Source organism: Dipteris shenzhenensis, chromosome 26 (genome assembly GCF_047967505.1).
Source record: "Dipteris shenzhenensis isolate YYH24624 ecotype China chromosome 26, Dip_SZ_1.0, whole genome shotgun sequence".
Lineage (NCBI taxonomy): Eukaryota > Viridiplantae > Streptophyta > Polypodiopsida > Gleicheniales > Dipteridaceae > Dipteris > Dipteris shenzhenensis.
In genome coordinates this window covers 35,644,710-35,658,978 of record NC_141621.1, presented here as the reverse complement: position 1 = coordinate 35,658,978, position 14,269 = coordinate 35,644,710, and the positions used below count along the sequence as shown (strand labels likewise).

Below are 14,269 nucleotides of genomic sequence, written 5' to 3'. Positions count from 1 at the left end.
TATTGTCAGTGATCGGAATAGTAAGTTTGATAGCCACATTTGGAGGTTTTCTTCAATAAGTAGGTTGGAAACTAAGTTGAATATAAGCATGTTTGCCGCTAACGACTTTCTCCCAACCCTCTCAAAACAGTCTTCCAAAAAAAAAATTGTTAGACACAGAGCCCCATAACTGTACATTCTGAAGCCATCTAAGGACAATGCCCATACCAGCAAATGCATCTTGAAAAGCCCTCCATGGTAATACAAGTTTTGTCCAAAACGGACCACCAAGTGCAAAATTATGAGCGATTTTCTACCAAGGGTAAAACTATCCTGCAAGACGCAACCTGACAACTCGACTTCCTTCTAGTGCCAAAACTGCATGCCTCCTCCCTCTTATTACAGCCAACCCATCAGCATAAGGAAGGACGACAAAATTGTACAAAATTGGCTTGGCCACAAAAAGAAAATTTCCAATTACAACCATGAATGGCAAAAGCTGCTATGCTCATTCAAGACCAAATGCCCAAAAGTAAGGTGCCCAAATAGCATCATGCCTATCTACATACTCAAACTCCACAACATATGTCTGTCCATACATCATGTGTACACCATAATAACGGTGTGTCCAATACTAAAGTTTCCATCATAATGCACTATACTTCAAAGGATTGGTGAACATGCTTTCAGGGAAGCCATACGACAAGGATGCAGAGTGCATCTAATGCTGCATGGTAGTCGTTTAAAGAAACAACTACTTGAAGGTGATAGTCTAGTCAAAGAGGAAATCCTTGTAGACTTGATTGAACCTTCTGTACTTCCACAAGAGCCAAAAGTATTCTTGATGTTAAATAAAGGTATACGCACCATGTAGTTATTCGATCAAGTGAAAGGCTGGTCTAGAAGAGAATGCTACCTAGGAAAATGTAAGCAAACTCAAAAAGCGATTCCTAATACTGCTGCCAAGAGGGATGTTGCATCCTTAATAGTATAGCATTACCCCTAGGAAGGGATAGGAAACTAGGATGGTCATACATTAGTTAGGTCTAGGTGGCCCTAGAGGCTAATAGTGTCCAAATGGGACAGTTGGTACAAAGCAAGTGTCCTAAACAAGGCTCTAAGTGTACTAGGACATATTTGTGGATAGGTGGCCACTGGGCTTACGAATGGGCATTGGTGGACTGGTGGGTTTCAGTAGTGTCCTACCAAGTAAATTGCCAAGAACAGAGGTTACTCTACAATTCGCTTTCCTAGTCTTCTGTTCTGCACTAGTTGGACTGTACCATCCCCTCATGTAGACTTAGTCCACTGTCACCTTTGGTGCGCTAGACTCCTAATCCAATGCAGAGATGTATATCAGAAATATTCAAGGATACACTAAAGTACACATAATACATTCCAGGAATTCATTCAGACTAATTATGTCTTCCAAAAACGTTGTGACGTCTTTCTTTCTGTCTCAATGACTTGATTACTTGTTACCTTCATTGGACGTATCCATCTACATATGCCTAGTAAGTAACTAACAGATATGCAGAACAAAATAGTTAAATTGAAATTTGAGCACACTGTAGTCACTCATTTGAATGTACAACCGCCCCTAAGGTGAAGCCCTTGCTGTCAGCCTTTCCAACCTGCAGCCTCAGAATTACTTTCATTGAGGGTGACAATCACCATACTATAGAATTCAACCACTTACCTGAGAAGTAGATGGGAGCATGTAAAGGCAATTGTCAGGGCTTCTCTGAAAAATAGTAGCCTCTCTTTCCACAAGATCATGTGCAGCTGCTGCTTTTTCTTGCACTGCAACACAAAGGGGGATGACTGTGTTTGCTGAGTATTCCCTTGCAAGCTTAGTATGCTGCTCCCATGAAGCTGCAGCAGCCTGGATTGTGATCATCACCAAATTATGAGAAATCATGCACAAACTAATAGTAGGCGAAAGGAGCAAAACAATATTGTTTTATAATGTAGGCCCTCTCTGATGCACTAAACCCATCTAGCTGGATGAGCAGGAACATGTTTCTATAGCATAGCTCCCCATTTGCAAATCATAAGCTCAGATTTAAAGTCATGAAATGCATTCCTTCTGCAACTACAGATAGCAAGCACAATGCAGACAGTTCTCATTAATAATATCATGATAAGCATGCCATGCCTGTCTTCCAACTAAAAAGCCCAATTCTTTGCATTCACAATTCAGAGATTCATACAATATGGAACAATGAAAACAAGCTAGACTTTATTCGCTACAACTTACAAGTATCTTAATAGAACACAAACCTCTTGCACACGATTATAAAATTCTTCTTGGTAGGTTCAGCATCCACTTTGAGGCACACAAATGAGGAAGTTCTCAAATGTGTATAACAAGACATGCACCGATGCACATATTTTTTGGTCCTCACTTCTTATTCACAAAATCCAAAAAGGCAACCTTTGTCCAATCTTGAAACCTAATATATGCTAGTCTCTGAGCACCTTATAAATGGCAATCAGATTATATATATGCACTTGTTTTTTTATAGAAGAAATTTTGCATTAAGAAAGAATTTACGTTCATAGCTGTCCCAGAGTGGGACAGCTACTACTCACAACTAAATGGCAATCAGATTATATATATGAACGCACACGCATGCGCACACACACATTTTTCAGTTATATCTTTTATTTTTATATCACAAAAAGCAGTCCCAAAGAGGGACAGCTACAACATCAAAAGATCTCATTATATGAAAAGAAAGCAAGATAATCAAGATGCCGAGCATGCAGACAATCAAAGAACAATTGCCGTAAAGATGCCCGGAAGAAGGGATCCTTGGCAAGGGACGGATCACAAAGACCTATGGTTTCGGTCCTTCCATAGAGTCCATATTCCCAACAGCGCACCCGAGTAAAGAAAAGATCATACCCCCGCCAGACAGGGGAACCCTAAACAGCAAGAATAGCTTGCCAAAGCAAGCACCAGAAAAGGGTCTTTGAAGACGTCACTGTAAAAAAAACAAGAAGTCACAAGTTTCAAGGAAAATGCCAAAATAGATGAGGAATATACTCCCACAGGGAATATCGGAGAAAAGTAGCAGGAGCAATATGAAAGCATGCCAAGACCTCCAAATGGAGGAACCCTCTTTTGCAAAGGGGGAGTTTGCAAGCCCAAATTTGCTGCAACCTTTTTATCCACCACCAAGAAGTACGAGTCATAGATGAGATGTGATTTGCATCAGGTGAAAACCAAGGAGGAGGCAGCAATACCTTATACAACTTTGGAACCATGACATCGACAGATTGATGGCAATTGACTGTTCTGTCGAGTTTTAATGACCAAATTCCATCCTCTTTTATTTTGTTATTGTTGGGTTCTCTTCCCATGCCTAGGAGACTTGAGAAAATGGGTCAATGGAACAATAAGGCTTAGAGACACTAGAGAAGACTAACTTGGCTCCACTAGCTGGACTACATCATACCCAAACAATGACCAGTTCGGAATATCAGGTCACCTCCCCACCTGTGCGCCCCCAAATGATGAGGACATAGGGGAGGCAGACCAACATACTAGGAGAGATGCCATGTGGGAAAAGAAAGGGACTGCCACAGGGGCGGATCTGAAATGAAGGCAGGGCTGCCACAGGGGCAGCATGCAGGCTGCCATGTGGGTAGCATGGATAGCAGAGGATGCCATCAGAATGCAGTACAGAGGCCTTAGAGCTGGGACAGGACTGCGTCAGATACAAGGGCCATGCAAGGGCAGCTGCAGACAGGCCTGCATACCTGTGCAGGAGACAAGTGCAGATTGGAGCAGATCTGCAGGTCAGGGCAGCCAGGAATGCACCAGGAACAGGTCCCAGACTGTAAGGCTGCCATGTGGCATTCAGGCGCACGTCATTGGGCAGACTTATTCTGCAGTCTAGGTCAGGCCAGTCTGCAGACTGGGTCGGTTGAGTTGGTCAGGCATCTAGCCCAACATAAAGAGCACCAGGGGGGCAGTTCATTCATTCAGTGTTGGAGCTTCAGCCTGGGGCACACACAGCGTCAAAGAGATCCAGGGGCACTCACAATAGGCTGTCTATCAGAGCAGCAAGGAGGGCAGAAATGGTGGGAGACTTGTGCCTCACCATTGGCTACAAACAGAAGTAGCAAAGCAGTCAAGGAGCAAGGAGCAAACAGTGCCTCACCACTGGCTGTCCACTGGAGGAGGTCTGTTTGCAAGGCATCACTAAGCAGTCCACTAGAGCTCTAGGAGGGCAAATAGGTTTACAGTGTTTTGAAGGTGCCATGAGCGAGGTAGGAAAACAGTTTTGTAGTGACAAGAGTCCACATCTAGGCAATTCCTTGTTGCTAGATGGTGTCACACTGTGCATACCTTTTGTACAAGGTTTTTGGCCATCTTTGGAGCAATATACAGTTACTATTCTTCTCTCGCGAGCATAGTTTAATACTGGTCTGCGGCTCTTTTCAAAATTTTCTTTTTTTCAATACCAGGATACCCCAAGAGCAAAGCAATACATCATGCAAGGCCAGAGCAACAAAACACCCTAAGTGGGCAATAAACATGCTCATCATATAAAGCTAGAAAAGCACCAATATTGAGGCTAAAAGTGCCACCTCAAGGCTGGGAAAAACGGGGAACCACTCCTCTCCCTAAGGAAAGCCATCCTCCTACAAGAAGCCGCTTGAGAAGACCCCTACATCCGTCCCAAATGGCCATCAAAGTGTGTAGCATATGTCCAAATACTAACCAATGTGTGCAACAAATGGATCTCGAAGCCATCCAAAGCCTCTATGCATCTAGATCTCCAAATATGCCACGCTGAAATACTCACCAATATCACCCAAAAAGTATCAGCCAAGGCATGGGTATGTGAAGGAAATTGGGGAACATTGTCGAGAGAGCGTGACTCAACTAAATGGCGTCAAACCGAAAGAGCCCAACAAAGGTCATGCTTCTCACAAAAGACCAGAGGCCCCAAGCCACCAAACCCGAAGTCATGATGTAGGGGGAAGAAACAAAAAAGGCAACGAGAGCAAGTAGGGGCTTCCCTCAACCTGAACCTCCATTGATTCACAACAATCTCTCTGTGAACACAAAGGCAAAAGAAAAGAGTGATTTTTCTAGTCTTGAGGGATTTCTAGAGTCTCTTCCAAAAGGATATCTACAAGTCAACAAATAACTAACAATTATCCCAATGAGGGGCTCTAGAGGGCTTCCAACCTGTAATCTTGAAGATTTATCTAGAGGGATTCCAACCTATAAGGCTCACCTGAAATCTCCTAGCATTACTAACCATATAGCAAAAGAAGGGAATGCTGTTCTCTTTGTTCCCTGCATCAATCTACCATTCCCCAGGGTCCCCTACAAATACTTTATGCATAGAGTCATCCTCCATGGACCGAAGCGAATAGGATCCAGGTTAGGCACTGAATACCAACCAAAGGTCAAGAAACATTGCTCCACATGACACAAAACCCTAATAAGCTCATAAGCAACGTCTACAAGGATATCCTCATCCCAAGACCCAGACAACCATAAAAAACCCCAGCATCCCCATCTATACTTCATCACAATCTTGTGACCTCAAGTGGGATACCTAACCCCATAAAACCCCCTAGTGAAGTAAAGCAATGGTGAGCCTATAATCTGTAACAACCCAATCCAAGGGTATGGCTGCATCAATCTACTCAATTCTCCTTTCTCTTCCTCTTCCGGAAGGCTTTAAAATCCTTCCAAGAACCCACAAAGAAAGCACGACCTCTGTCCTATCTGGACCGCTACATCTAAGAGAAGTACCAAGAGGTCTGCTATGATCATCGAGCATGCTGTCAAGCTACCAATCAATCTCTTCCAAAGAAGAGGGGGGGACTCTCCATAGTACTATCCATCGAGATGTTGTCAGGCTACAATCAATCTCTTCCAAAGAAGAGGGGGGGACTCTCCAAAGTCCACATAGTACTATCCATCTAATCTCCACCTATGGAAGGAGGATAGGACAGTATGCAATGATTAGAAAAAACCTCTCCAAGGTTCCTGCCCTCGCAAAAGCCCCTTGACCACAACTTGCTAAGCAAGGCCCTCAGTCAAAGTCTCTAATGCCACCCTAGCTCTGGTGTCAGTCAAACCATCTAGCCCACAACACAAGAAGTTCCTTATAGCCCTTTTGAGCTGAGTGATGCAATCCCTAGAGTGGCACCGACAAGAGCAAACAAACCACGTTGTGTCCAGGAGTTCTTGGTTAACAACTAACACCCTAGAAGCGAGGTCAAGTTTGGCTGAACTCCAAAAGAGGGGTTTTGTCTACATATCTCTCTATGTAGTTGTACACATTAAGGAAAGAAGTGAGATTCAAAATAGCACTGTGTGGTTTCTGGGCATACGCTTTTACAATCTTCGTGGGGAGTGCTCATTGTAGCAAGTAACCTCCACCTCTTTTTCTAACACGACCAAGGGCAGGAGGTAGCCTCTTTGACTAAAGGAGAGGAGCAGCTGGCTATCAAGGTTTCCCACCACAGCCCAATATACAATGAAATCCCTCCCTCTTCCTAAAGAATCCTTTGGGTTGGCCCAAGATTCTGTTGCTCTAAGACTTTTAAAATCTCTCTCCTCTCTTGGTACCTTCTTGCTCCCATTCTCATCCACCCTTGGCATAGCCTACAAGGTTCCCCTCCTTCCCTATAGTGGACGGTCCAGCTTCCCCCTCCGATTTACCACTTCCATACTCTAAAGTTTTCTCCTACCTCCCACCTCTCAACATAACGTTGACCTCACGAACTACAAATGAATCGTTTGGAGATGGAGGCACGAGTGAGCTAATTGTAAAGCATAGGAAAAGATGCAGTGAGTCTTTGTACCATCCATACCTCCCTCAATTCAAAAGCAAGTAAGCAATTTTTCACCTTGTGCTTCTAAATATAATCGGTTACCGAGCCTTCCATCTTGTAAGCCGTAATTATTGACCTAAATTATTTCACCAATTTGTTATCGAATTGTGCCAAGTCTAAAGCACAACTCTAAAAATCTCCCTGTTTACACATGAAGGAGCGATCTCTTGCAAGTAATTGATGCACCAGTATCTCGAGGACAGAGGAGACTCCCATGCACTGAGGATTGCCATTCGTTAGATGCGGGTTTCCTCCCATCAGTTGAGGATCGAGGCAGAGAGAGCAACAGGTATACCCAGAGAGCAACGAATTCGCATGATATGTACACTGGGTGCGGTTGAGATAGAGGAGCATTTTCTTTGTGTTTGCCTAGCCTACTATGAGATCCGAGGGCGTTACCATTGTCTCTACCTTGAGGGGAGTGGCTTTGGTCCTCTATCACGACTGATACATTTCCATGACCAGGTCTGTATTGGGCTCTATCTGATGGAGATGCGTCGGCACAGGGAGACACTACTGCGACAGATCAGAGAGCAGCAGGGGATGGCCAGACCACCACAGGACATAGAGGCTAACTTGGCACAACGTCACAGACTTTAAACAAACATTTGAGTCAGCCCTAGGACACAACGGAGCGTAAGAGGAGAAGCTAGCCGACAGCCGACACAGTACCATCGAGAGAGGGACGCAGAGACCACATGCACTACAGAGAGTGCCTAAAGCACACTCTATTGAGGTCCGACCTATCATAGCTCTCCTCAAGGGAGACCGACAGAGACGAGGGGTCACTCTGGACATAGCCCAGAGAGTTCAAAGAGCGAGGAGACCACGCCCCCCACTGCAGCACGAGACAGCTCGATAAACGCAAATATGAGATATCTTTGCAGCTCACCACAGAGCCATCACTATGCCACACTTTAGTTTCTGATTCTAATTCTGAGTCCCAACTCCGAGACTGACTTGTTTTTCAGTTTCTACCTGATACTGGATAGATTGATCTGGTCCACTATGCAGTTGACTATTTCTATTCATGATTATGATTTTGTTTAGCACGTACTAGTACTTAGCAAGGGCTCTAGCACGCCCTTTGCTTCAGCCCACTGAAGCTTGTATGAGTTCGTCTTTTTGTGTACTCTGTCCCATAGGCCCGTGAGGCCTCCCGTGGACGTTAATACATCTCTCTCTCTCTCTCTCTCTCTCTCTCTCTCTCTCTCAAATACCAATGTTCTGGCGCTTGCCTAATCCTACACTACCAAAATTGCACCTAACCCGTCTCTTCTACTGGTAGACTCGCTCCTTAGGTGTCTGCCTAGTGCCGCTACTACGGGCAACCTTGCATTTCAGATGAGAAATTTACGTCTGCTCATATTGTTTGAATGCTCTCGCATTTGCGCGAGATGATGACTTACGGTGTCACTCAGAGCTATTTATATGCGAACCTTCCGGAAACAGTCGTGGCCACTCCACTGAAGCTGTTGCATTAGGCTAGGAGGCCGGCATGTTTGTGACCACCGCATCACACGGAAGTTACAATGTTCAAATTAGTCTCCAGGAGAGCGAGCAAAGAAAGGGAGAAGGCAGACCGCAGTATCAGTTCTCTGTCGTCACGTCAAGGTCGAAAGAGTTTATTTCTTAAGCCAGAGGAGCCCTGCATATAATCGGGAGATTGGAAACGTCACGGCTATTTCCCTGTTCCAACCAGAGGAGCGCCTGCATATAATCGGGAGATTCTCTCTCTCTCTCGTCAAGATTCTCACCTCAACATTTTACTGCGCAAAGAATTCTCGAATCTGATGCATTCCAGGTGACCATGGGGACCCCCAAGACCCCATTCAGGCTGAACAGAAAACAAGATTTTATCACACCTTTCTCGAAGGTATATGGCACGGAAAACAGCAAGAGAATTGACAAGTTAATGGACACGTTTATCGAGCTACAGGCTGAGAATTTCCAACTGAGATCATTAGTTATGAAGCTTCAGAGCAAGGTGTCGGTCTTGGAGCAAACAGCGGAGACTGGATGTAAACAGGTTCAAGAATTGATACAAGTTAGAGATCAAGAAAAGAAAGACAAAGCCATCATAACACCCAACCAATGGGTAGAGGTTGCCAACTACAGCCCAATGGACATGGAAATGTCAATGAACAGCCCAGGAAAAAACAAGTCCCAGAAGTCAAAGCTCAAGCCCCACCACATGATAATATGCCTACCAATGGGGACATGCAAAACAAAAAGAAAGAGACAAGATAGCTCAGAATCTTGTCATTCGCAGTATGCCTGAACCAGACAAAGAGACCCCTCTTGAATTGGCCAAGGAGGTGACAGCATTCTTTGCGCAGCATTTCGCCATGCCAGATGTAGCAGTATATGGAGCCCACAGAGTGGGAAGAGTCCAAGAGGGAATGCCTAAAAAAAGTCATTGTATGCACGGTGATGGATGAAAGAAATTGTGACATTATCCTAGACAATAGCAGTACCTTAAAGGTTCCCCCTTTTATGTCACTGAGGACCGCACCCCAAAACAGCAAGAAGCAAGAAGAAAACAATATGCAGAACGGTTGGCAAGACAAGGCAAAACACCTCCCTCTCAGGAGGACACTAAGTAGGGATGCAAGACCCATGGGACATACACATCTTTGCAAGTAAATGTTCTGGAACTGTAGAGGTTTCCCTTGGAATAAGGGAGTCAGTATCAATGCTTTCGTGCAGGGAGCAGATGTACTTTTTTTGGAGAAACATGGGAAAGCGAGATATGCCGAATCCCAGAAATACCAGGATATGTTGTGCACACTGTGTACCAAAAACAAATTGGAAAGAGAGGCCAGGGAGGAGTAGCATGCATGATCCAAGAACACTTAGCAGGAAAAAATCAGCATGTACAGAGCTGATAAAAACAAGAGGTTTATAAGGCTGAAACTTGAATTTGGTGACTGCCCCCTCTTCCTTGCAGGATGCTATATACCTCACCATGAATCCCCTTTCTATGCCCGGAATGGAATAGATTCAAGTGAGGCATTTGAATCACTATGCCTAGATATTGCAGAACTGAAAGAACTAGGCAAGGTAATAGTCATGGGAGACCTCAATTAATCTTCTAGTATCCATATAAATAGATACCACATCCCATACTATGGCTTCTTAATGGGGGAGACCCTCCTGTGCTATTGTCCAAAGTAGAACTGTCTAGTTGTTGATAGGGCTTATAATGTCCAAGCAAGCTCGCAAGTACACCGCCATGTGTTTGCTTGGATCTCAAAGAACATGCCATCTACCAATATATAAATCTTGGTTTTTAGCTAGCCCTCATGATTTTGCTTATCAGCAACCCTTGGTGTGCTATGAACCTAATTTGGCTTCCCTTCCCTTAACATACATGTTCTTAGAAAACAAATCTGGTAATGGTTTCATTTAATTAACCACACCCTTGAAAGTTAATCTTCGTCAACCATGTTTTCTAGTTTATATACTTAGATTAGTTGACCAAGTTGTGGGAGATTGAGGGATTGAGGCATTGTAACCATCTTTCTAAAAGAGGGCGCACTAGGAGTGTTCTAACTGTTATCAATTACATATGCTTGATTCGTAGAGAGGTATGCACATCGAAGATCTTTTTGTATGAGGTACTAAAAGGTGGATTTTTCAACAATTATAATTTACGAGATTGTACCGCTGCCATTGATCCTTTTTCCAGTGATAAGAGAACAAATTTGTTTCAAGATGCTTCCTCCAATCAAGGAATAGAGAAAAGATAAAAGCCAATATGATTAAGTATGAGAATCAAGATTCATGAGTTCCGTTATAGATAGCATATTTTAGAACCACCAAATGGTGAGGAAAAACATCATACCAAATTAACACGTATAAGCTCTGAGTAAATAGCTTCCAATTCCGTTCGTCGAGCATCAAACTCCTCTATCCTCTTCCACTTTTTTCGTAATGCATCCTCAGCAGCTCTTCTCTCTTCACACATTTTTCTTAGCCTTTGAACTTCATTAGTTAGTGTTGAGACACTTGCTTTCAGTCCCACTAGCTCGCGCTCCTTGGTCCATACATCCAACTGTGAATACAAAAATGGTTAGCAACCACTAGTGAACCAAGCAAAACGACAGAAATCCTCCACAAAAACCAATGAGTTATTTCAGTCCAAAGGCCAAATTAGCCAAACTGCCCATTCTCCTAAATAAACAACAAATTTTCTGCCCACGGCATTCATCACATTCTAAGATTAATCTCCTCCAATCACTCCCTCATGTCACCCTTGAAGTATTGGGAGCAGGTGCCATAATTTGACTTGCATGAAAACCAAAACACTAGCCCAACCAAAACACGATCTGAAATAAGATCTTTTGGCCAACCTTGATATGAAACAGCAGCACCACACAGCTTGTCTATCACCACATTCTTCAAAAGGGCCAAAATCAGCTTCCAAGCCTTAGTTATGGGTACAAATCTTGCAGGTACCAATCTTCAAGGCTTCCATAGTGTTTCTAGAAAGGTCCCATGGTTGACCTTTTTTGGGGCAAGGGAGGGCACTAGCTGAGGCGCTAAGAACATACACAACCAAAAAAAGCATCAAACAAGTAGATCTTGCCATACCCACAATATTGTACATAAAAAGGAACAAGGTTACAACAACATAAATATAGTAAAAGCAAATGGAGAAGATGAGGTAATCCATGGTAGCACTCTCCGAAATGATCATATAGTACAAGTTACATTTGTGGGAGGACTCGGATAGTATCCCTTGAAAACCAAACACCCCTATTGTAAGGCTTAACTCATTGGTAAACACTCCATAAATAAACATGAAATTAACACTTGGGGCAGGTACACAATTTTGTCATTTATGATGATCTGGACAGATGGCCCTCCTTGAGTGGTTTCACTTGTTCCCCACACGTGTAGTTGACTATCTCATGGGATCCCCTTCTTCACCTCACATATCACCGATTTCTTTGTCTCGCCACCACCTCCAGGATCAGGACACAACTATTTTTTCTTTAGTACATCCATCCCCTACCTTAAACACACACCCCGGCATTGTGCATGCACACTACATATCATGACATACACTCTGATCATAGCTTGTCCCCTAAATACTCCAAGCACCGCTCCACTCTACTCACGTATATCAATCACATACCACTCCTCAAGGCTCGAGCCACCTTGATCACTCGTTCTCCACACACCACTTATTCCACTCGTCCGTCACCTCTTGGCCCAGTACCTTACAATAGCTAATACGATGATGAGTGTAAGGCTCTAGGCTGTCAACTCAGATTCGAAACTGAGCATTGCCTCTCAAGTGAGGTGGAGATGCTACATGAGTACCGCCTTTTGGTCCGCCGAACGAAGTAGGCTTTCGTTAAGCGGTGATCCCCATCCCCTTCCTGAACATCACACTATGGCACTCCTACATACACGTGCTGTGTGATATTCCTTACTAGCCATCACCTCACCCCTTGCAAGTACCCTATCCTACTTCTTGCACTCTTTTCATAGCCGCCGGTATCAAAAATGCAACTCTGAAGCTTCATAGTGGCTGAGCTAAAGATCATACTTTGGCCCCAATCTTAGCAAAGCTTTTTAATGAAGTAGTTTGCCCGATTTTCCTAACACTTGGACTCTTAACACTTTCCCTCCCAAAGGATCCCATGAGACTAGAAAACTACAAGACCATTATGATTAGACATGTCATGTCTAAGGTCTATGAATTAGTAGTCAACACAGAGGTTAGCCAGTTTGCAAAGCTCCAAGGACTAAGGGCCGAGGGACAAGCAGGCTTCTAGGCCAATCACTCGACTCTAGATGACATACTCACACTCAAAGGAATCATCGAGAAGGCCAGAGCAAGAGACACAGGGTTTATTGTTGCTTTGTGAATTTCCACAAAGCTTTTAACACGGTGCCGAGATCTCGCCTCATCAAACGTTTGCAGGAGTTGGGGTATGTATAGAAGACCATCTGGACAATCATGGCACGATATGAGAGGGTCTCAAGCAGGGTTCGATCACGTGCAAGATGGACAGAGGACATCATGAGCACTATAGGGGTCAAACAACAATCCGCAAAATCGACAATCTTTGAGTGTGAAGTGAGCCAAAAAGCTTCTAAGAGGCTCGGATCTAGATTGCAATTCAGCCAGAGGGATGCCAACAACAAGAAGATGCCGATTGTTACATGTGTGTTCAAGCAAGATGCTTCCAAATTGCACAAACACTCTCCAAGTGAAACACTGGGAGCAGCAAGGGGACAAACATGTGTGAAGGTGACAATTAACCCATCACATAAGGCCTCATTTAGCAAAGAGCAAAAAGCTACTAAAAGATGAGACTTTTTTTTTCCATGAAAAAAAGATACAACTTTGATTGAATAAGGATGCTAGAATAATAAATTAAATATTAATTTGCTAATTAAGCTTGTTTATGGCTAGCCTAACCCTAGAAATCCTATTTCAAGTAGAGTACACCCATCACACCAGTATGTACAAGATTACAAGCCATCCACTACAACTCTTCAGACGTTTCCCAAGTCCCTATTTACACCAAAGCTCACACTCCATAATCAAACCACTCTAACCCCCCCATGGGAACATGACCCTACACCAACATAATTGATTGTATATCTCGGGTTTCGCTGACCCGATTGACTTGAAATAAACCCCATCTGAAAGCCCTTTCGACACCCCACCTCCCTCTAGACTCCATAGCGGAGGTGGATTTACAATACAACCCAACACATCCTTCTTTTACAACTAGGACTTGCTAAGCACCTCTAATACCAGCGAAATAGATTTTTGGATAACATTAGTGGATACAAAAACCTTGCAAATCTGTGACTTCTTAACATTGTGATCTTCATATGAATCCAAGAACATGCCCACAATTATTCTCTTAAAACACAACACATAGTGCAATTTCGATCTCATGATAGTCACTCATAAGTTGGAAAACCATATATTCTATCATGCATAGGAGAGACTCGCTACTATGACATCCCCACCGACATCATCAACGGCTAATCGTGGGTTTAGACCATCATATAAACATATGCTCTCACACATACGAATCCACACACCTACACCATAACTTCATCGGTTGGGCTCAACCCCTATGCAATAGGCTTAAATAATTAATGAACGTTCTATGAATCTATGGAACACAAAAGCAAAAACAATAGGGTTTAAAGACTTAGGTATTTACATAGCAGGCCTCTCCGGCTCTTCTATAGGCTTTAAACAGCAAGGCCCCTCCTGCTTCTGTAGGTCACAACCCTTCCCAAGTGATTAACCCTTTAGATAGCGATATTAAACCACTTGCTATTTCCAAATTAACATGCCTTTAACCATTCATACTCTCAACTAGAAATACATCTTTATGAAGTCGCAATACCCCATCAGGAGGCCAAGACAAGAACT

The 14,269-nt window shown here is 43.6% G+C and overlaps 1 protein-coding gene across 2 annotated transcripts in view; it reads right to left on the bottom strand.

Annotated features, from left to right (window-relative positions):
- AUG5 (HAUS augmin-like complex subunit) overlaps window positions 1–14,269 on the bottom strand; it is a 70,991-nt gene that overhangs the window by 40,202 nt on the left and 16,520 nt on the right. For both annotated transcript variants that reach the window (XM_087397905.1, XM_087397907.1), the window contains exons 5-6: window positions 10,700–10,909; window positions 1,679–1,864 (exon numbers count right to left, since the gene is read on the bottom strand). In XM_087397905.1, coding sequence (XP_087254031.1) covers window positions 1,679–1,864; window positions 10,700–10,909 — 396 coding nt within the window. The remainder of the gene's footprint in view (window positions 1–1,678; window positions 1,865–10,699; window positions 10,910–14,269) is intronic.